This window comes from Xenia sp. Carnegie-2017, unplaced genomic scaffold (assembly GCF_021976095.1).
Source record: "Xenia sp. Carnegie-2017 unplaced genomic scaffold, XeniaSp_v1 HiC_scaffold_19, whole genome shotgun sequence".
Classification (NCBI taxonomy): domain Eukaryota; kingdom Metazoa; phylum Cnidaria; class Anthozoa; order Malacalcyonacea; family Xeniidae; genus Xenia; species Xenia sp. Carnegie-2017.
This window is the reverse complement of record NW_025813481.1, coordinates 2,489,743-2,513,072: the sequence shown is the minus strand read 5'-3', so window position 1 is coordinate 2,513,072 and position 23,330 is coordinate 2,489,743. Positions and strand designations below refer to the sequence as shown.

At 32.8% G+C, this 23,330-nt stretch overlaps 1 protein-coding gene across 1 annotated transcript; it reads right to left on the bottom strand.

Moving 5' to 3' along the window:
• Window positions 1-1,272: 1,272 nt before the first annotated feature.
• LOC124438456 (serine/threonine-protein kinase/endoribonuclease IRE1-like) lies at window positions 1,273-18,728 on the bottom strand. The gene is made up of 12 exons (XM_046988611.1): window positions 18,558-18,728; window positions 13,146-13,209; window positions 12,915-12,995; window positions 12,074-12,103; window positions 9,328-9,348; window positions 6,605-7,314; window positions 5,629-6,220; window positions 3,564-3,691; window positions 3,337-3,487; window positions 2,788-3,117; window positions 2,512-2,681; window positions 1,273-1,789 (listed from the first exon to the last, which is right to left on the bottom strand). The coding sequence occupies exons 2-12, from the start codon at window positions 13,171-13,173 to the stop codon at window positions 1,556-1,558; spliced, it is 2,475 nt and encodes an 824-aa protein (XP_046844567.1). The 5' UTR covers window positions 13,174-13,209; window positions 18,558-18,728; the 3' UTR covers window positions 1,273-1,555.
• Between the last annotated feature and the right edge of the window lie 4,602 nt (window positions 18,729-23,330).

Genomic DNA, 23,330 nt, shown 5'->3' with positions numbered 1-23,330 from the left:
TTGAAGAACAACATAAAATTCTAAAAATAATTTAAACCAACTTTCATCTTTTATCGTGTATTTTATGTTTCAAAAGTTATTTTTGACCATTCTGACATATCCTACAACTTTCCAAGTATCAGGAATAATTTTGGTGCTACAGACAAAAGCAAGTGGACGCTTCTTGTGCTGGTAAATGATGAGATATACAAAGTGAATGTTGATCGAAATGTCGATAGTTATCTGGTACGTTTTCTTCCAATGTGCATTTCATGATTTATGTCACGAATGAATTGCTTATTTGTGCACTTTTTGGGACAATTTTTAGTCTTATGTATGTTTTTGTTCTTTAAATGTCAGATGAATATCGACGGAGCTTGTGTGAAATTCCATTCCTCGTCTAACATTGCAACAAATCTTGTAGAAGCAACAATAAATAAGAAAAAGGTCTTTGTACAGGTAATTTGTTTTCGCATTAATTTGCAGGTAAAATTATCGTTTACATCAAATGAAATAATTTTTAGAGTTTGTCAAGAAATGGTCAAAATATCAAACTTCAAGATTATGGATCGAAGGTATGAATGACTTTCAAAATTAAGATATTACGTTGAATAAAAACTGTCAATTTAATTCATGCTATTTTTTAACGCGAGTCTTGTTAAGCGAAAGTTCTAATTATTATTTTCAAACCTTTTATCATCCATTGTAAGTTTGATGTCATCGTGATGAATGAAACTCGGAATGATTACTCACGAAATATGAAAGAAAAACCAAAGGTATCGATTTTATGGTTTACATAGCTATTTATACTTTCAATTTTATACATTTTCCCTTTTATTGAATTAAACTAAAGATAATAGTACCAATTGCCCGAGTAAAAGGGTAAAATGTTCTTTTTCTAAATTTTTTGTAAATTTTCATTTTCAGGAGGATTTGACGCCATTTTTGGATCCACCAATGCCAGGCACAGTGATCTCAGTTACATGTGAACCAGGACAAGAGGTAGTTTTGAATATAAAAATCAATTGTAGTGCAATTACTTGGTTAGGATACTCTAAAAACTTCACTTTCTAGGTAGCTGAAGGTCAAGAGGTTTGTGTTGTTGAAACTATGAAAATGTAAGATAGTTGATGCGTTCAGAAATCTGGCCGAATTAAAAAAGTGAACTGTAAACCAGGAGATAAAATATTGGAAGGTGATCGACTTATTGAGCTCGAGTAACACTGACTTTTAAAGAAACTTTGCTAAACTGGAGTGATCCATAAACACAAGAAAAACAACAACTTTCAACACTTTCCTGTTCAGACAATATTTGAAGTGAAGAAATTTAATCAACAGTGATTTTCTTGTATCATGTGAATAAATAAGAATGCATTGTTTCAAATATTATAGTTCAACAATGAAGGAAAATATGATATGACTAACCGATGCAGCAGAGTACTGTACTTACGCACGATAATTATGTACGTGTATAAATGATTATGATTGTTTTATTGTTTATTTGTTTGTGTGAATTGTGAATATTTAGTTTCAAATGCAAAAGTTCAACAGTGCATGATTGTGAATGAATATTAATTCATGTATAAATCATAAACTGTACAACGCCATTGTTTTCAATCAATACAAAAGGGTAGTTTCCTTCATAATCCCTTTTCAACCCAAATTTCATTTCATCATTTTTGATGCTAACCCAAGGCATGAGGTCATTATTAAATGCCTTTCCAATATTTCCATGTCTGTCAATGGCAATTCCTCCTGCGCGTCCTGAAAGTCTTTCTTTAACTAAATTCACAGCATCCTGTACAGCTTCCTTTTATGAAAAAAATAAACAAAAAACGGAATATGGGTATTTGTTAAAACTGTATTGTTGAAATTTAATTTTATAAATTTCTTATTGGACGGTGTTTTATCACGATATCAAAAAAAAGCAGTTGACCAGTCTTTGAACACTGTGGTAGAAATGTTAGGAATCGACAAATATATTTTTAAGGCTTAAAATGTTAAAAAAAGAGGGATTGTTTGTTAAAGGAATTTCGTTGAGATTTGAGAAGCGACAAAAGACTTGGGAAAATAAGTTTTTAATTTAGACTAGAGCTTGAGATGGCATGTTCAGTGCAATCAAATGTTTTGCCGTGTACACGTATTAATCGACAGCAACATTTTCTTCAACAAAAAAATGATTGAGTTTGGGTTTGATATTCTTTTATCTATAGGTTGATTTCTTAAGGATTAACAGTTTGAGGCACGGTCCTTGCAACAAAACGAAGTCTATTTGCATGGTGGTGAGAAAAATCAGTAAACTTTCGAATGTGAAGTGACTTGAATTTGTGTCAAGAAAAGTGTTGAAAAAAAACTTGACTAAATCATATAATTAAATAAGTTGAACGTATCAATTGATAAAATTGAATGGACTTGATAAATCTAACAATTTTTGTCCACGTCATAAGTTTCATAACCTAACACAAAAAAAGTCAATAGTACATAAAATACAATACATCGAAACAATGAAAAATTTTTAATATTTTGCATTACTTGGGCACTTCCTGATTCCATGTCAATTACAACTTTTCTTGTAAAATTCAATTTTATCAATTTCTCTACATGACCAGTTGCTGCAGCTGCTCCATAATCATTTGCATATCCACCACAACCAACTAATGCAGTGTCACTAACACAACCTTTAAGTTTGCCGGCAATATCTCCTAAAATAATGATTAATTATGAATATGATGACATGCAGATAGCGATGTAGAACTGAATTCATGTATGATTTTTTATATAAATACGACCTGTATATTTAGTCATTACCTGTTGACGTTGCACATGCCAATTTGCCATATCTATCAATGACAACAGCACCTACAGTATTGCAAGCGTCAATTTCTTCAAGTATAATTTTAGGCGCATCAGCAGGAAAAGGTCCTCCCTCCATAAAATATCTCGTATAATCATTGTAATATTCATGTGGAAGACATCTCTGTCTCTTTAACAATTCATTCGGTTTGCACCAATCCAATCCATTATCCTGAGCAAATTTCAGAGCACCATCACCATAAAGAGCACATTCTGGTGTTTTTTCCATTATTTTTCGAGCAAGACAAACTGGATTTTTGAAATTTCGACCACAATATACAGAACCTACAGTAAACAGAAAAGAATTAAAAAGCTTTTTACACTGATTACTCACAATTTTAAGAGTACCAAGCTTATTCTCGAGTGATATCATGATATTTGCTTCGTACAAAATGTAAACAGCATGTATGGCCAATTTCTAATGTTGATGCAGCGGGAAATACATTCTGGTTTTATTTGTTATCAAAAAAATTCAAAGTTAAAGTATCACAAATGGATTTTAACCTGTTTGTAAAGTGTCTCCATCCATAATCATTGCATCACATTCAACTTCTCCTTCACAGTTCAATGGAGATCCACGAGCTATCATGAATAAGTCACTGCTCTCTAAAATACTAACTGCCTTTTCAACAGCATCAACAGCAGTGCCACCATTCTGAGGTGATAAAAAATCATAATGTTAAATGCAGTTAACAAAAATTCTGGCGAAATTTTTTAAACGAGTTACTTACCGTTAAGACTGCATATCCCTCTCGGGCTGATTCTTTCAGTTTTTCATAGTATTCATTAGTGATATGTTCTCTAATAAGGTTGCTATAGACTCCTCCCATGACAATAATTGCGGGGGCTCCATCGAAATCTTAAAAAATTACCCATTATTAAATTTGATGCCTCACTTTAAAGCTGAGCGATTTATAAAATTGTATGAATGATGTTGTTTGCTGATTACATGGATGAATATGCAAAAAGTAAATTTTTTCCTGATTCATGCATATCCCATAGTAAAGTTTTTCCTTTTTGTCTTAGTTTAGGAGAAATAAAAGTTGAAATTTCCCGTGCGCACTTCTTTTTTATCACATTTGAGAAAATTGATAATTGATACTAAGACAACTTATCAAAATTTTACTCTATATTTGGGTTGACTAAAATTGTTTTAGGTTATGGGATTATTTCTTGATGAAAGCAGCAAAAAATAATCCCTCACTCTCAGACACCTCGAGTGGGGCATTCTTAGAATAATCATGGAAAATATCTTGATGTACATAACTGCGTGTCACTCTTAGACATTTAAATATTGAGTTCACTGGGCTTTAATTAGCGGCTGACGCAAAAAAATGGAGGATTTGTTCCATTACCGCTGAGATTTACCGAAATTGACTGCTTTTCCGAATTTTTCTCAATTTTTCTTTCCCCCCTTGAGAAAGAGTGAGGAAAAAGCATGTGTTTTTCGCATATTTAGGAAGCAATTTTATGATGAAAATCACTTTAAAAACATAAATTTTATAAAAGCGAGTCTACTGTAGCTGTTCTACATTGACGAACGAGCTATTTGTTGGCCACATATGAATGCAGATGTGCCCGTCGTAACTGTCCTTTAATGATTTGCTCGATCAAAGTTTGTAGTATGCACGAAATAAAATGTATCAAATTTTATCTCAACGGATCACGAGAGAAATGTTAGCTCATTTATTCTCATTAGTTTTTTGCTTTCTTTTATGTGATGGCCTTTTTCAAAACAATTGTAGGATTTGTTTTTGTACATGCATCTTGCGTTTCGTGAATGAACAATGAAAAAAAAATATGTATACAAATCACGAGAACCTTTGAGATTTTCGTGGTCTTCTGAACAAGAACTACATCAAATACTTGTCAAGTTGTAGCATATTTGATATCGTTGTCATGATTGTGAAATGACAAAAAATCCAAATAATTGGTGACAGAAGATTTACTGGAGTCTCCCCAGAAATTCAAAATAATCTTATCAGCTGTCTTGATTCAATTATTGAAGATGAAATCAGAAAGGAAGTAAATGATTGCACGTTTATGAGTATTCAGGTTGATGAAGCATCTAATGTGTCCACCAAAGAGCAGCTAAGTGTTATTGCTTGGTTTGACAAAGCAAGTGAAAATATTGAGAGGCAACTAGGATTTGTGGATGTAAGTATGAACAAAAATGCCACAGCATTATCACAAGTTGTCAAAGATAAACTTGGTGAGTGTTCTAATATAAAAGAAAATTTGGTTTTGCAAACATATGATAGTGCTTCTGTCATGTCTGGCCATATCAATGGTGTTCAAGCATTGGTTCGACAAGAGTATCCTTTTGCCTATTTTGTTCATTGTGCAGCTCTTAGTTTGAACCTTGTCCTATGCCGGTCAGCCGCATCAATTTCTCCTGTTAAAATCTTTTTCATTAATATAGGTGCATTTAGCACCTATATTTTCACATTACAAGCAATGCTTTGCCCAAAAGAAAAGCTTTTCTCACATCAAACAAACTTAAGTTTCCTGCCCCAGGTGAAACAAGATGGTATTATCGCTCTAGATTAATCAATGTATTGTACAAATACTATAAAAAAGTTTTAGATATTTTTGAGGGGGTACTTAAAAAACCAACTGGATGGGATGTGCACTGTCTAAAAAATGTTTGCAACGGCAATATACAGAATTCAAAACATACATGCATTAAGTACAATAAATGAAGAGGACAACTAGAGTGAAAATAACAAATATAGTGTCATGAACCGCTAATTTATAGTTTGGCCATCGAAAATAAAAACTCATTCTGTGTCTTACTTGGAAAACGTTTCTTCAGAACAGGTCTTGTCTTCCATTCACTCAATCTTATGGTTCTGTGAACTAGAAGAGGCAGTTCCTTAAAACGTCGAAGAAAATACTCTTGATAGTTTCCATCTTTAACACATGATGACAGTTGTGGACGAGATTCATCATGCCAATGCTGGCGAACGTTTCGTAAAAAGCTTAGGCAACCTAACCATGTAGAGTCGGATACTTTATTGAAATGATTAAAAAATTCAGGATTGATACGGTCCATCCAATCTATTGAAAGATTCAACTTCTCACGAAGATTTGAGGGAAGAGAATGTGGAGATGATTTCTTTATTTCTGGTTCATTCCCAACATCACACAGAAAATCGAAATTCTCCTCATCGGTTTGTAGATAAGGGTGTTTTAACAACTTTTTGGCCGATGGTCTGTCTTCCGGGTCTAGCTGTAGCATCCACGATAAAAGGTCTTTGAGCGTGGCATCCTTGATTTTGTCCAAGCCAACTGGGTTTCCCTTTAATAAGTTGTCCAGTAAAAACCGTTCAGCTCCAAAGGGATGTTTCCCCTTTGTTGCAACATAATAAGCCACCATTCCGGCATTCTATTTTCAATAAAAAATGGAGTTAATTTGTTTGTTAGTTGAAAAAAATACAAGTTCAGTCGAAAAAAATCAGAATAATGTTCTCAAATTAAGAGTCGTAGCCACAAATTTTTTAGAGCAATCTAAATGAGAGACATACAATCGTAAAACCAATAAGGCAATAACAACAATTCGTTATCCTACATATACATATTTTTATATTTTATAAAGTACATGTTGTATTTCGCCACTATATGACTGTACAATGGAGGTAAACAAAAATTTTATTTAAAAGTGATAATGATATCAGTGGCAGTGATAATGATATCCCTACCAAATACAACATTGAAATGCAAACACAACATTGAGCTGTAGTTGACCTCTAGTTCTACTTCAAGAACTTATCATAATGTCAGACTCTTTTTTGTAACGAACTTTATTAATTGTATCATCTGATGCGTTATATGACTCTGGAGCTATCCAATTTTTAGCTCCTCTTTGTATGCTCCAATGTGTCGAAGTTTCATCAGATAATAACATATGACTTATACCAAAGTCAGCGATTAAAAAATTTCCTTGTACATCTCGAAGAACGTTTGATGGTCTTAAATCCCTGTGAAGAATAGGACACGGATCCCTGTGAAGATCAGCCAAACCTTTTAAAATCTGCGTAAGAATTGTAGGAAGTGCTTTTTGAAGATCTTGCAAAGTAGAAGATTGCACAAAACTTTCTAACGATTCTTCACACAAATCTAGTATCAAATACAAATAATCTGTGCCTGGTTCTTCTTCAAGATACCAATAATTCACAACATAATTTGAACGCTTGGCATTCAACTCATTCAAAATGTCTTTTTCTCGTTTGGCTAACTCCGCGCAGTTATCTCGAAGCAATCGTTTTACTGCTTTTCCGTAACCATCTTTTCCGAGTCCAAGGTAAACACGAGTTCCATCACTTCCTTTACCAAGCAAAAACTCTTCAGAACAAATAAACTTTACACCTTTTACGAGTTTAACTTTTCTTGGATTTTCTTGCCCATAATCCTCCATCATTCTGAACTTTTGCTGGTGCATTCTTGATTTATCATAACATTTCCATGGTTGAGACAGCAATTCTTCAATTAAAAAGTAAAGTAGACTATTTAGAAAGGAATTTATTTTCTAATTATACACACATTAAGAAAATGAGGCTATTAGACAAGATTTGAAATACCTACACCACTTTGCCCGTTAAGGTGAACTGAGTTTTATATTTAGCTACGAAATAATAACATAAAAACATAACAACAATTTCAATTGATAATCAGAAAAAGAAATATCCAAAAGAATTTGAGACGTTTGCAAATAATAGACATGATGATAACATGTCTATCACGACATATTGCAAATGATAATGGACATGATGATAGAATGATAATAACCTATAAGACAACTTTCAGGTATTCCAAAATGTTTGTAAGAATTTTCTAAGTTGGCATTCACGTAACATTATAAATGTGAACATTACATAAAGTTCTATGAAAATAAGCACACAAAGTGAATTAAAATCACTTTAATTTTTAAATCCCCGAAGTGTAATTAGTTGCACAGCCATTGAATTTTTAATGTTATAATCTTGTGCAAACAAATTAATGTGTTTACAATTTTTTGATACATGCTGTACAGGGTGTCTCAAAAACTGCTGTACATCTTTGAAATTAGCCGACGTTTAAAATTTGCAAGATTCAACAGTAATTGATTCCCAAATACACCCTGTAAATTGTTTCTTACGGATGATAACACACATTTATGAATACAAGCTCTCCTCCCCAAATTATTGAGCTGGCTACTCCGCTTTTTTTTAAATCCTGATTCACATTTTCACACTTTTAAAAAATGATATCGTCCTTTGACGTATTAGGAGGTCCATTTATCGAAAGCGAGTAGTTACAATTGTATTTACACTAGGAAATTAATGAGTAATGATAATATCAACACCACTAATAACGTAAAAAGATTGGAAAGGAGCAGTTCTAAGCGTTTGTCAAAGAATGTTTTACAGACCGGAGCATACCAGTTGCAGATACTTTGAAAAAAATAAACTGACAGCATTCAGCATTCCCATGTATCACAAGAATCATTTCATAATCTGACGCCAAAGTGGCGGTTTTGAAGAAGGAAGAGAATGAGCAGAGGTTGTTTTCTGTTTATGCTGAAAGGATGATGATGGTAGAAGCATTGCATGGTGTTGATGAAAGAGTAAAATTAAGAGGAAATGAATTTACTGAAAGACATCATAGGCTTGAAGTGGCGTAGCTAGCCCGCAAATTTGTTCGTTCTTAGTAAATTTTACAGCATTGTTATTTTTCATTTCTTGAGAAAGTTATTGTTTTACAGTGAGTGAACACATTGAAATTTACATAGCATTAACAAAGTTGTTGGCTGGCTATATGCCACTTGAGGTTTGTGGATGACCAATGCATATTAGCTGGGACGAAAAAATTATGCAGAATATCTTAGATAGATTGGGTGATGCATCAGAAGAATATGGTATGAGCATAAATATAAAGACGACAGAAGTTACTGCAGTTTACAAACAGTTTGGTGGCAATCTTGATATGGTTTTAAAGAAGTTAGAAAATGAAAAATTGAATCATCAAAATAGTTATTTAATGTTTATAGTTTCTTCTCTGGATCATAGTCATGAAAAGCGAGCGATAGATATGAGAAAGATAGAGGCACTTGTGATGTGAATCACGGGAAGAATGGAGAGTAGGCTGAATAGAAAGGAAAACAACAGAAATGATGTTGATGGTGTAGATGAAAAAAGAGAGCTGTTGGGTAGAAATACCATAGAATTAAAAAGAGGTAGAATTGACACATCTTTCGCGGTAATAACTTGTTGAAAGAAGTAGCCGAGAAAAGAGTTTATAGTAAAAGACCGAAGGAAAGAAAAAGGAATGCTAAGTAACTTGAAAGAGAACGGATATGCCAACTTGAAAAGAAAACCAGAGAAGTGAGAGACGTGGAGAAGATAAATGCTTAAATAGACCTCTCGGTACATAAATAACTTGACGGCGACAAAAACTATTGTCGTTAATGCGTTATTTATAAACATTTGTAAGTATTATACTACATGATAAACTAACCTTCATCATCATCGTTACTATCTGCAATGTATAAAAAAATCACATTATTATCACATTTACGCATAACACGTCAAATTGAATATCTTATTGTTAAAAATTGTGACTAAATAGAGAGGAAAAGCCTCTTAAATGAAATGACTTTGCTCCAAGACAGTTAATACAAACAGCAAACGGGAATTAGCAACCACAAAAATCCATCCCAAAATAACGTCAATTCATACGTCAGTTGTCAATTTGAATATCAGATGTATACATCTCCTTTGAAAACTCAGTGATATTTCAAGAGTGAAAATCAAGAACAGTACATTTTCAATCAGTGTCATGGGTGAATGACTCTTTTTACTTCTTTTTAGGGACAAATAAACCTGTTGTTGTAACCGAGCTGATCACAGACAACAATGTTTTAAGCAAATTTTCCAGCATTTATATGTCAATTTCCAAATGTCAACATTAGAAACTAATATTTAGTGCAAAGAGGACATGTTACATTTAAAACTATTCTTCTTCAATGTGGCTGCATAGAAATAGAAAAACGCTTAAAATTAGTTTCTTTTCAACACAGTAAAATGTAAACGGGCATAAACAAACAAAGTAATCATTATCGTAAGTATAGCTCATGACTTTTGCGACGTCGTCTTTCTTTCCTTTCTGCATCATGAAAAATTATTGAAAACAAACATTATAACACACAATTTTTCATGATTTGAAATTTACAAATTTTTACCAGGTTAAGTAATTACATGTTTGTAGACGTTAGTAGATAATTCAGGTTGTTGCAGACTGTTGGTTCTAGCCTTAGCTGATGTCTCGACACTCTTTGCAAAAGATTGGCATGATGGAAAACAAGGGCATAAGCACCGGTAACAGGTATCGGAAAGCAGATACCGAGTGGAGGGTACCTGGCACCTGATAGCAATTTATTCGTATAAATAAGGGGTCTCCAAACTACGGCCCGCGGGCCAGATGCGGCCCGTTGGGCCTCTCATTCCGGCCCGCAGAGACACTTAAGAAAAATAATAATATTATTAAACAAAATAAATTTTGTGCAGAAAGTTCACGTTATGTCGCAAGCCAACTAGCAAGAGTGGCTTACGTCAATTTTTCTCTCAATTTCCTACTTCCGTTTCAAGTACATTGCGAAATTTAAAAAGTTGAAGGATAACGTGGAAATTTTTTATATTCTTCGGCCCCCAACATGCTGGGTGAAAGTTCATGTGGCCCTCTGGCTGTAAAGTTTGGAGACCCCTGGTATAAATTAATCTTTATGCGAAAATATTGCATGATCAATTGCTATCTAAGATGTGCCTAATTCAAGAAGAATTGAATACAGGCGCCCATAGAAGTAGCATTGTGTCTTTGCCACACATTGTGATTGCTTGCGCAACGAAAATAAATATTTGCCCATTCGCTTTGAGAAATCCGTGGAATGACCACTCTTGCGGTAAGAAAAAAAGAAGTAACAGTTGTTGCTTGCTTACTTTTTACTTTTCTTTCTTGGAAAACGCTAACATTTTTTTTCTAGTGTTTTTGGTATTCCAAATGTTCTTGCTTTCAACTAGTAAATTCCTCCTGCGTTTTGCTTTGATTTTGAAAGGAAGCTAAGAAATTATTTTGTTGTGTTTATCGTCAAAGGGGAAAATTACGTGTGCACAAATGGAGGAAACAACGTATCGAGGAAAAAATATCAGAATATTCAGTCAGTATATTCAGCTTTTCATGCATGCAAACACAAATTTCAAATCGCAATGCTTCCAATGTTATACAAAACACAAGAATATTTTTTTTGTCAAAAACGGTAAAAGCTTTGGGCAATAAAAGCTTTAAGAATTACAATTCAGTTCGTTAAGTTTCTTTATTGAGCTGCCGTTTTCTTTTCACCACAACAATTTCCTTATGTCTTTTTGATTAAGCGTTTATCCGGTATTATATTATACTGCTAAATAGTACCAGTCTTCTCTAGCATTACCCCGCTACATGTTACCCAGTACTTGCTACTTGGTACCTGGTACCACAGCCACATTCTTGACTCTGCCGCAGTGGTATTGAGAATCAAGTGAAAAGATAATGTTCGTGTAAATGCCAATAAATCTGATAATATTAAAAAATGATACATGAAATGAAAGCTTTTATGGATTTCTGCATCGCATCATTTTGTCCAATAGAAGTATAGAACCTGCTGTGAGTTGAACACCCTCTGTGAAAGATTAGCACAAGCCATGTCCAGTTTTTCTTTCCAAAATTTTTTTTTTAATACACCTCTAGCTTACACTGTCTACATTTTTAATCTCCTCTCATGAATTTCAGAAAATGTTATTTTCTTCATGTTGTCAGATATTGCACGACAAAAACTTACAATACAATTACAAATCCAGACAACCAAACTGCGAGCCTGAAATTTCCTCTTCATAATTAACGAATATTCCATAATAACTAAATGGTGTTGCAGAGGAAAGCAAATGTATCCTTCCTATTTTAAAACTATTTGTTGCACTTAGTTATGCTTATTATAAGCATTTGTCATTAGTATTTCAAGATCATACTAACCTACAAATCGAAAGCAATGAAAAAGAAACTTTATAAAATGCACAAAATCGTTAAATTTACTATTTTGTTGTTAAAAAATTGTGACCATATTAAGACGAAAAGCTTTCTAAAATTACTAAACTCAAATCCAAGCATACAAGCTGGCATAAACAGTCATAAGAATTTATCAATGGTACGACTGAAAGTACGCGACTGTACTAACCTTTACGAGGTCGTCTTTCCTCCAGATTATCTGCAAGGTAAAAAAAACAATAAAAACAATGTTGATGGAATGTAGTGAAACGTGCACTGATATAATTTCTAATAGTAATGAGCTTTTGGCTGCCTTTAGGCAACAATGGGTTATGAAAATAAAAAACGAGCTGTATCACTACAAATATATATATAGCATAAAGTAAATTAATGCAAGTAACGTTAACATATATTGACTATAGACCCCTTAGATGGAATAAAACAACACATTTCAAAAGAATGTGAAAAAAGAACAGAATAGCATGGAATTCTAGATGAGTTTGACACTACAAGAAAAAGCCATAGAGTGTTAACTGCAAATTCGCACTAAAACCAATGAAAAGAAATTTTATATTTACTTTCATACATGACAAGTTAACTGATTTAACAACCTTTTCTGCGATATGAACGTATATTTAAACAATTATTTTGATTCCACCATAAAAAATGTTGATCATATACAATACTAAACGATATTAAACTAACATGTTTTCAATAATTCCTTTTACAGGTCTTTTTCCAGCCGCCAATTTCAAAATGTAACTGAGAAAACACACTACAGAAAACATCATTTGCAAACTCAAGATTCAAGTTCTAAAAGCAAGAGACAAGATTTAAAGCAATATTTCGACTTTATTTCAGAAACATGATCAAGCCAAGTGATAATGAATTTAAAATAAAAGTTGAAATGTTGCTTTAAATCTTGTCTTTTGCTGTTATAACTCGAATCTTGAGTTTGCAAGATGATGTTTTTTGGAGTGTGTCTTCTTCGTTACTTTTACAGATAATTGTGGAGCTTTGAGAAACGTTACCTTCTGACTTTTCAGTATCACTTTGGCCATTTGGATTTTTGGCATCACTTTCCAAAAAGGAAGAATCTTTAATGTCACTTTCTGAAAAAACCAAAATATTGACGTCTGAATAATGTTTATCTTACCATGTTTTCAATTAACATAATAGTGGAGGCACAGAGATGAAAAACTCTATAATACAGCCTCTGTTGAGAGTTCGTATCTTTGAGTAACGATAGTTTTAAACGTTACCTTTTGGAAAGAATTTGCCTTGATCCATTTGAGTGGCATGCAAGAAAGATCAAAACTAAAAAATCTGTAATCATAAAATTTATGTATTAAGACGGTACGATAATTGTTCAAAAATGAAAAAATTAAATGAGTGCAAAATCTCATTGTGAGGCACAATACCATAAACATGATCTAAAAATTCTAAAATATTAAAATGGTGTGCAACCATTCCCCTTGGAGAGAGTGAAAGAATAATGGAATTTTCGCCACGTTGAATGACACTTGCTTTGTGAAAACGTTTGTAAATAAAGAAAATAGTAAGTGTGCGTGGCGGGGTGCTGGGGGTGATTTTGAACAAAAGGAGTAACGTCGGGCAATTTCTACCCAAGAGTCGGACAATATTCGGTCTTTCGTGGACAAAACAATAAGCAAATTAATCACTTTAATTAACAAAACTAATTTTATCAAGCAAATCGGAAGAAATTTTATTTTTGGGCAAATTCTCATTGACCTTTTCCTTTTCTTTTTTTATTTGAACAATGCCGTCGGATAAAAACATTTGCGCGTAGCTTAAATGTGTAAAAAAAGTATTTTTATCTAAGCCATGTTTGGGATGCAGTAACATTAAGGCTTTAAAATTTACCTGGCAAGATTTTCCATCCTTCATTACGTGTTTCTGGTTTTCACATTTAAATTGAATTAAATATATATTGGTGGAATAAGTTAATAGTTTAACGTCGTATGACAACAGAAAACTACCAAGATAAATATTCAAAACAGGTGTATTGAAAAGAGTGGTGTGTTTTTCGCTTTATATGAACTATTCTTATGTTGTTTAATTTAGCAGAATAGCAATGTCATTAGGAAAAAACGTAAAAGAGAAAACAATCTTTTATTGAAATAATATTGTCTTTTATTAAGTCTTTAAACTTTAAACCATCATTTTTCTTCTGCGTCATTTATTTTCTGTGTCAGGTGCTAATTCTATTTGTTGGTGAAAGAACTACATTCCATCACTAATCCCTTTTTCTGGAAACTGTCATGCAAACTTTGTAAAGGTCTCTTTAATGTTTGAGGCCAAGGTGATAACGAACATCTAAAAGGGTAGAATGCTTTATGGTGCACAGAAATGCAAAAACATTGAAATTAAAGTCATGGAGAAATTTACAAACTGTACGCCATGTTTACATTTCCCACGTGTTATCCTGTGGGAGGTCCTTAATAATCAGTTGACGAATTTCTACTGATCTCATTTGTATGATGTTTGACTAATGAATTCATAGTCACATATATTCTTTGACAAATCTTCTAGTAAGCTTTTAACCATTCACGGACTTCCATGCATTATTTGCAATGAATTATAGCTTTTTTTCGTTCTTACATGCTTTGTGCAAGATTTCCAACATGTTAGAAATGAGTAGCAATTGGTGACCTTTAAGCTTATGATAAATGGACAGAATATTTTATCCACAAATAGCTAAGTATGCACGGTACGATGTCAGTTAGTTAAAGTTAAAGTACCTACTTAAGCAATGAATACACAAACATAAAGTATTAAAACAATTTAGCGATATTATTGACCTTATTAATATGTTTTAGACAGCAATTCAGGCATATAGTGTTTTTCATATTAAAAAAAAATTCACGTCGGGCAGTTTTCGTTTTCGTCGGGCAAGAAAGTGTCAGCACCCCATTTCTTTTTGGCCCCGTACGCGAATGAAGAAAATCCTTTGTTAAAATCATCTAAAATGGCAGCCATTCATGACATGACTTGAATAAAAATAAAGCACATTCATCAAAAATCTTACACTATAATAGCTATTTTAGTTGACGCTTTACAAAAATACCAGGAATATAAATTTTTTTCAATGATAAAACGCACCAACTTATCTTTAATTTAAATAAAGTTAAATGAAATGCTTTCGGCATCATCAAACAGTTATTATTGACCACGTTTTTTTTATTCATAAAATGAAATTTGAAAGATTATATAACACTACTTTGTCTTTAATGATGTAAATAAGTTGATACATTCGTAAAATCGTATATCACTACATTTATCTACGTTCCCTGATAGCAATTTTACTAAATTGATATATTACGATCAGGAAATAACTTCTTTTTGTAGTTAAATTGAGTTAAAGAACATTTGCAATATATTTGATAGGACAAAAATTTTATCTTTTTGGGCTTTTTGCAATGGCTTTTTGCGCCTAGAAGTTGGTGACTTCGCACCGGAATTGACGTAAAAAGAGAAAACGCAGCTCTACACTTTCTAAACGTTGTCTTTGATTATTCGCTCAAATGATGTGGTCAAAGTACACACATATGTGGCATCTTTTTTAGGGTGATTTTTTAAGAGCAGTTGCTACAACATCTTTATTCACTATTTTTGGGTTGCAAGGTACGTCATAGCCGCCATGCATGTTGGATGATTTTAACGAAGGATTTTCCTCATTTACAATGCAAATGTCATCTAACATGGCGAGCAATCTATTGTTCTTTCACTTTCAGGAGGATGGTCACAACCCACCAATAATGAAAGCAATATCTTTAATGCACGAGTTCTCCTTTTTATGTCACATGCGGTGCGAAGTCATCTACTTCTAGGGCGAAACTACTGGAGGCTATTGGGGGGAAAGAGGGTGATTATTTCCCAAAATTATTCCAATCTTTCGTCTAGTCGGGCAAGTTACATGAATTTCTCTGGCAAATTTTTGAAAATGAGATAGTAACATGTTATTCCTGTGTTCCATAATTTTAAAAAGTACATCGGGTAGGGTTTTCTACTTGTACGTAACAAATCTGATTAAAGCTATTAACAATTTTGAGATACATGCACTACAAAATATTTGACAGTTGCATGACGTCTCAAAATGATATATGGAAATTCCGTTTAGTTTTAGAAGCAGTTTAAATTTATTTTATGCTAAGTCCAATTCATGCGACATAACCAAACCAAGTTAAACCTGGGTTTAGCTCAACCCATGTCAAGAAGTCGAATGAATTAAACCCAGATCAAACCTAAATCAGTATTTTTCACACACCAAAAACGACAAACATGGGTTCATTTGAACCTTGGGTGAATCTAGATTAATTTATGTCGTGTGAATTATGCTCTAGTTTCCATTAACTTATAGGTTGTTGTATTTACTTCTAATGAATGATGAACTCGTGCATACTTTGTTGAATAATATCCTGATTGGAATTAATGGACAATAAAGAGTAGAAACGTAATGTAGGAAATTCAATAACAACCTCAGCTGCGAAAAAATACCGTTACACACGCAAACATTTGAGAAATTAAGAATAGTACGTTTCCCATATGCAATTAACAAACAATATTCTCGTGCTGCTCCACGTAAGGACGCCTTCTTTAAATAAACTTAAAACAATGCAAACTTTTTGGCAAACATAGTTTTACAGTATTTCCAATTGATTCTCAAAAAAAAGTGGAAAGGTTTGCTAGCAAAACTGACCTTGATTTTGCATCAGTGATGGTAGATAAAAATTTTTGATTAACAAAAAGCAACTAAAGAAACAGTAACTAATTTAAAAGCATGGCCTGTTGTTGCCCCCAACTTTTTAGTGAGCAATATGCAACATCGTTTCTTAGGCCACTAAACACACTGTTTCCCCGAGGTGCTGTAAAATAGTTATAAGCATGTTACAAAGTATTCATAAAGCATTTAGCTACTGCACTTAGTTGATTCAATTTTATAATTTGCGTTCATTACAGCGTACATACAAGTTTTATAGCGATTAGTCCGGAATCGTTAGATTAGAGGATCTCAAGATTGAGTTGAATTAGCATTTATCGTGATTTTAAGAAGTTATAAAAAAATGCATAATGTCACGACTCATCATTGCGACAAATGTGACGTATAGCCATGATTTTTATTTAGCACCGTAAAACTTTATTTTACAAGGTGAGTTATTATGCAAGTGAAAATTGCATAGTATTGAAAATTGCATTTATTGTATATGTCTGTACCATAAATTACCTTTACAAGCTTTCAAGATTCATCGGGCAAGTTTATAGCTATGCCTTTTATGTTGGGCAAAATGGTCTGTCACCTCCAAAGTTTGTACCCAAATCTCGGCCCTGCCTTCATCGAGGCCACAAAAGATAAAAATTTCCTCCGGTCGATTACATAGCAAATGTTCATAAATTCTATTTAACTATGTTAACAAGTTATTTCCATGACCCTGAAGTAGGCACTTTAAATATATTCTATAAAGACTGCACATACAAGAATTTTGGACGACACTGTGTATAGTTAGTATTCAAGATCATAATTCATATAAGTAGTAAGAAATTAAAGGTACTTTCCAATATGTTTTAAACATGTCAAAGTGAAGACCGACAAGTGCCGCTATCATATAATACAAGATGCAATAGAGTTAATATAATGTTGGTGAAAACTGCGTTGCAATTCATGTCTAAGCTATAAAAGATAAGATAAATGTACGACCATATATTACTCATATCGCAATCATATTGCATAGCAATACAATTGTGAGAGAACAAGTCATTTTAAAATATTCGGCATTATTTGACTTCCTGTTTTAGGTTGCCATTGCATGCATGTGCCTAATGAACCAGTAACTCTGGCCGAGCGACTGTGGCTACCTTCACTTTTAAAAAGATGGTATTCGCCGACAGTCTTGAACATTTGTTGAAGTTGCGATTGACTTAACATTCACCAAGACTATCAACGCTCTCTTAAACATAAAGCTCCCTATTCAAACGGCTATTTACATGCAAACGACAAACTTGAACAGTATGTTTATTTAAATGCTGGAAAATCCAGGTAATTTTTCATTCACAGAACTCTCTAACAGTTGTTAGTCGCTTGATCAAATCATTAAAAAAGGAACTGTTCTTTTTTGTCATTTTTTTTATAAATTTTCCCAAAACCGGTCTTCCCATGCAAGAAATAAGAAATTTGCTTGCGTGTCCATTTCCGCCTACGTAGTTCAAACAACATTGTCATGGCCAATGAACAACATAAATTTTTAATACACAAGCTAACAAAGTTGCTTAGATGATATGAACTCAAAATTAGCCTTGTTATAAGGCTTTTTTATATGTATAACTTTACTTGTGGGTAAAAATGCAAGAAAACTGAAGCCTAGTGAATCGTTTGCAATTGTTTTAGTTGGAATAGTAAAGTCGCTTGATCCTTTTCAATTTTCCGTAATTTGTAGAAATCTATTGCAATACGATTAAAAATATAGTATTGGGATTTGAACACATCGAAAGTACAAATTTATGGCGATAGAAAGTCAAATTCATGGTGATAAAATCAAACGTTTAACGCAATGGAATTTGAACATTGTCATTACATATACAGAAAGAATTCGCAAATTTTTATGGCAAAGCGTACCAATGTTAAATCATGAAGAGAATACGATACAAATAAAACTTACAATAATTTCAGTGCTTGTTCCACTTCTTAAACGTTTTTGCTTCGTCTGATGAGAATCAACTATCAAAATAATACGTATGACTTGTTTTGCATCGCGTATAAATATATCTTTGGACAATGGAGCATTTCAAAAGATCACAGCAGCAAGAATTCTTTAAAAAATTCCATATTTTGTCTTGGCGGGGAAGTGAGGACGGCGGGGAAGGTAGAATAAATGAATTTGCGAATAATTTAATTCATATTTTATATCCACATAGAACTTGAAATCTGAAGATAAGGAATACACCGTAGCAATGCAGCAGCTATTATTAAAAAAAAACACAAAATAAATTAACTTCATTTAACAGATATCACCTCTAAATTTTCTTCATATGATTCATTATTCTTTTCTTGATCTGATTGATTTCTTTCTTCAAAATTTTCAAAGCAAATTTTCAAAGCTCTTCTAAAACTTTTAGTTATAAATGCTTTCTTCCAAATAAATACAGGATTATTGACAAGCCTATTATGGAACGCTGGAGGTGTTTCCCCTGTAAATTTTGCATTGGAAATGTGCGCATCGTTTATGTGTAAAAACAACATTCTTTCCAAACGTTTTCTCAGAAAAACAATTAAGTGAACGACACTTGGCTGTTTCAAAAAATGTCAGAGCTTATCAGCAGGCCTAGGAACATAAAATTTACGTCTTTAATTTATTCTTACGTAAATAGTCTTTTGAAATTTCTGTCAAGCCGTCCCCCAAGACCCACCATTACACTTCTACATATGGTACGACATGGGACAGTTCATAGACATGGATATGAAATACATCATGAGCGGTTTTACAGTGAAGCAACCAAAGGAAGTGTAGTAAGCTGAAACAGTGCACACAAAAACTTAATTCAACTGTATTACTGACGTGTTTTGCTCAAAACTGGGGGAGTTAAAATGTTTGTTAGAGGGGTGAAAAATTAATCTAGGGGGGGGGGGTGAAATCTGATGTTTGGGAGATGGCACCTCCTAAAAATCTATCCATGTTTTAATAATTTGATTCCAACCCTTTACCCCTTCTCCTATTATCTTCTGTCAATCCTGGCAAGCTGTCATAACAAGTACACAGCTTGAAGATGTCACAATAACTTTATGTGACATAATCAGTAGTGATAATAAATATTTTCTCATACAATCAAAACTAGTAATCGCAAATCTTAAAAAATATATTTTATATGTTGATTATCAAAAAAATTATCAAAAAAATATTAATAGTACTTGACTGTTTTACCCAAAGTCAAGGTTTATATTATGCCTAGGAACACGTTTTCATTTCGAAAAATGTTCTTGTGATATGGACAAACGAACTTCTGCCAAATATTCTTGTTTTTGCTGTCCAGTTAGAAAAGGCAAAAACAGGGCAATTTTGGAAATATGACATGACTCAGGTTTGAGATTTCACCACTAGAAATGGGTTTCACTGGTTTCACACCAATCCATCTCAGTCAAAATATCAAAATTTATAGCTTCACGTGTCAATCACTGGTCATAAAAAACATCTTCTCGTACAATCAATATTAGTTATCTCAATTCTAGAACAATGTATTACAAGGGACGAAAAAATGCGCGGCTATAAGGTAAACATGTCATTATTAAGCATACAGTTACATAAAGAAAAGATTTATGTCGTGTACTTTTTGGTTGATGATCATTTTTCAATGACTTATTGTGTTTATATAGTTGCACATTACCGTTACACTTACTGTATGTCGCAATTATATCAATTTTGTTTGGAATTATAACTGGTCAGATAATTCATCTGTAAACTGTAATTATGCTTACACATATTTTTAATTTTGTATATCTTATACACTATATGGTTTTGACATATACCGAATTAAATGGGAACTAATTACCCGCTACCATAAAAGAAAGTGTACAATTGAGCTTAGAGCATACGTACCTAAACATTGTTATCTACAGTGAAAATGCCATAAATTTGTTAAAAATCTCAATTTAAAATAATTGTAATCATACGGCAATGAATTTTAATCTTAAGTCTCAAGCACTCTGTCTATGAAGACCCATAGTTGAGTTAAAGAATTTTTCTTTGATCTCATACGCAACAAAATAGTCATAGACATCACTGTCAATTTGACTTTTGCAATCTGCCTGTTCACTATTCAATTGTTGAACAAAAATTAAAAGAGTGATATTTGTCTTAATTGGCTGTTGGTTCCCATGCAACTTTAAATAACATTTTAAACTTTTCGCCATCCGACATAAGAAAAGGATGTTTCGATGCTTCGTTGGCAGATGGCCTATTTTCTGGTTTTACTTGTAGCATCCACGATAAAAGTTCTTTAAGTTCAGCATCCTTGATTTCCTCCAATCCAGCTGGCTTTCCATTCAAAATGTTGTCCAGTCTATGCCGTTTATGTCCAAAAGGATGTTTTCCTTTTGTTGCCACATAATAAGCCACCATTCCTGCATTCTATTTTCAAAAAAAGGCACTGCTATAGCATGCTGTTTGATCATACACCAACCCCTATACGATGTACCTGTCGTTGTAATTTTGCCTTCTTGTCTTTTCACACAAAAAATAAACAATGAAAACATTATTTTTATGTTCACACATGCAAGTAAACTGAATGCTGTGTTTATTTGCTTCAGAAAATAACAAGCTAAAAGTTAGCTAAATATGATAGCGGTATTTTGCAATAGAAAAAAGACAACATAAAATTCACATGTTATTCAAATGATAGGTTGACTGATTCACAGTAAAGTATTTTGTTAAAAAATAGGTACGCATTGCGTACATGTGGGTAATCTAGAAACTACGAAGCTATAAAATAAAGTAAAACAATAAACACAGTACATTTTACATTAAATATGCTTGACACCAAATACGTTTGAGATTTAAAAAATTTGTGCTTTGTGCTCATTGATCAGTCAAATGACCCAGTAGCTTTCTAACCTATTTTGCATTTACCAAACGCTCCTTACCTAGATCGCATATCACGTGACTATGCTCACAGTAAGAAAAGTGAAGTCTCCATAATTTCTTAGAAATTTTGATAATTAATTTATTATAATTTTCACCAAAGACCAATTTCACTATAAATACTCGTCAACAACTGTTTTAAAACACTTTTCTGACGAGAATATCTTCCACACAACCGATAATTCAAAACCCTTACGACTTTTTTTGTTTCACACATATATTTGATAGCCATATTTCCTACGATACAGTGACGATTGTAATTAGTAAACAATGTTTAATATTTGAAAGCTAGTTAGAAAGCTTTGCACATTTGCAAGTGATTGTAAGTACTTAAAATGTATTTCCTGCTTATACTTTCAATTACTTTGACTGCTGACACGTATCATATTACATAACTTTTATAGTCAATCTACGTTATATAAATCCTACAGAAATAATAGTTGTAACTCGTAAAAGAGTCAAAAGCAAAATAAATGTCTTTGTGTCTTTCATTCAACTGATTAACTCGCCAACAGACTAGGGTGATCTGCGAACCAAAGAGTTTACAAGCAAGGCTAATAAGTACAGAACCGGACTATAATTATGAAAAGTTATGATCGCCAACCAAGCCTGCATTTGTATAATATAAATCATTTGCTAAATTTATGAATCGATTTCATGTTTCACTCCGTATGAATGGATCACTAAAGTTCGTACATGTGTATGTTTAATAATATTAGGGCCGCGTTGTTTTCTGATTAACTAATATGCCTTTAACAATTTTTTGTCGATTGCAAATAGCTTTTGTTTCATCGTTTGAACGAGGATAAACGTTTTACATAATGCAAATATTTCGATGTATTTAATACACATTGAAAAGTATTATGCGTTCAGATTCATTGTCACAATGATAACTATACTACTCAGTTCAATCAACAATAAATAATTGCCGTAAATTCTGGATCACAATGCACTAATGAGCAATCGAGATACCAAATATAACCAAAATATAACTACAGTTATTCTCAACGTTTATTCTCAAAAAGTTTTGCGACGTTAATCGACACATATGATAGCAAATTTTTAACGAGAAATTAGCCATAAAACCAAATTTTATACAGTAACAATTTTGGCAAAGGTTGTTGGTTTAAACTTTAAACTTTAAAGTTACAACTTAAATATAATACACACATTGTCAAATAAATGTGTCTAGTGAAAATTCGCCATCATAAATTACCACTTATCATTTGCTGAGAATCACGACCTAAACAGCTAGGGTCTTAAACTCTAACATTCTGAAGTATCCGAGTCTTTGAAATCGCTTTCTGAAAAGCCCGGGTCTTTAGCCAGACTATCGGAGAAGTCATTTTTTTCATCCATGGAGTGGCAAAAGAAGTCAAAACCAAAAAATCTGCAATCATCAAAAATTATTTGTAAGTGCAGTACGATAAATGTCATTTACGCTGAATTTGAATAAAATGAAAGTTAAAACATTTCGAAATTTTTACATAAAATGTCACAGTTACCACATGGTTTAAACAGTTCTAAAACAACAAACTGTACAATGTACATTTCAATAAAATTCTTGGATAATTATACTTTAGGTGTTATTTAGACCAAATATATGTGAAGACTATCTTAAAACTCAAATGAAGTTTCATCTTTACAGCAACATATCCCTTAGATTTAGAACAAATTAAATGCGTTGCACTTAAACAATTAAAAAAATCATAATTGTGACGCATAGTTCTTTAGTCAGATAGATATGAATGACATCACTGAACTGCCGTGTTTAACAACGCAAGCAAATTAAACATGTCA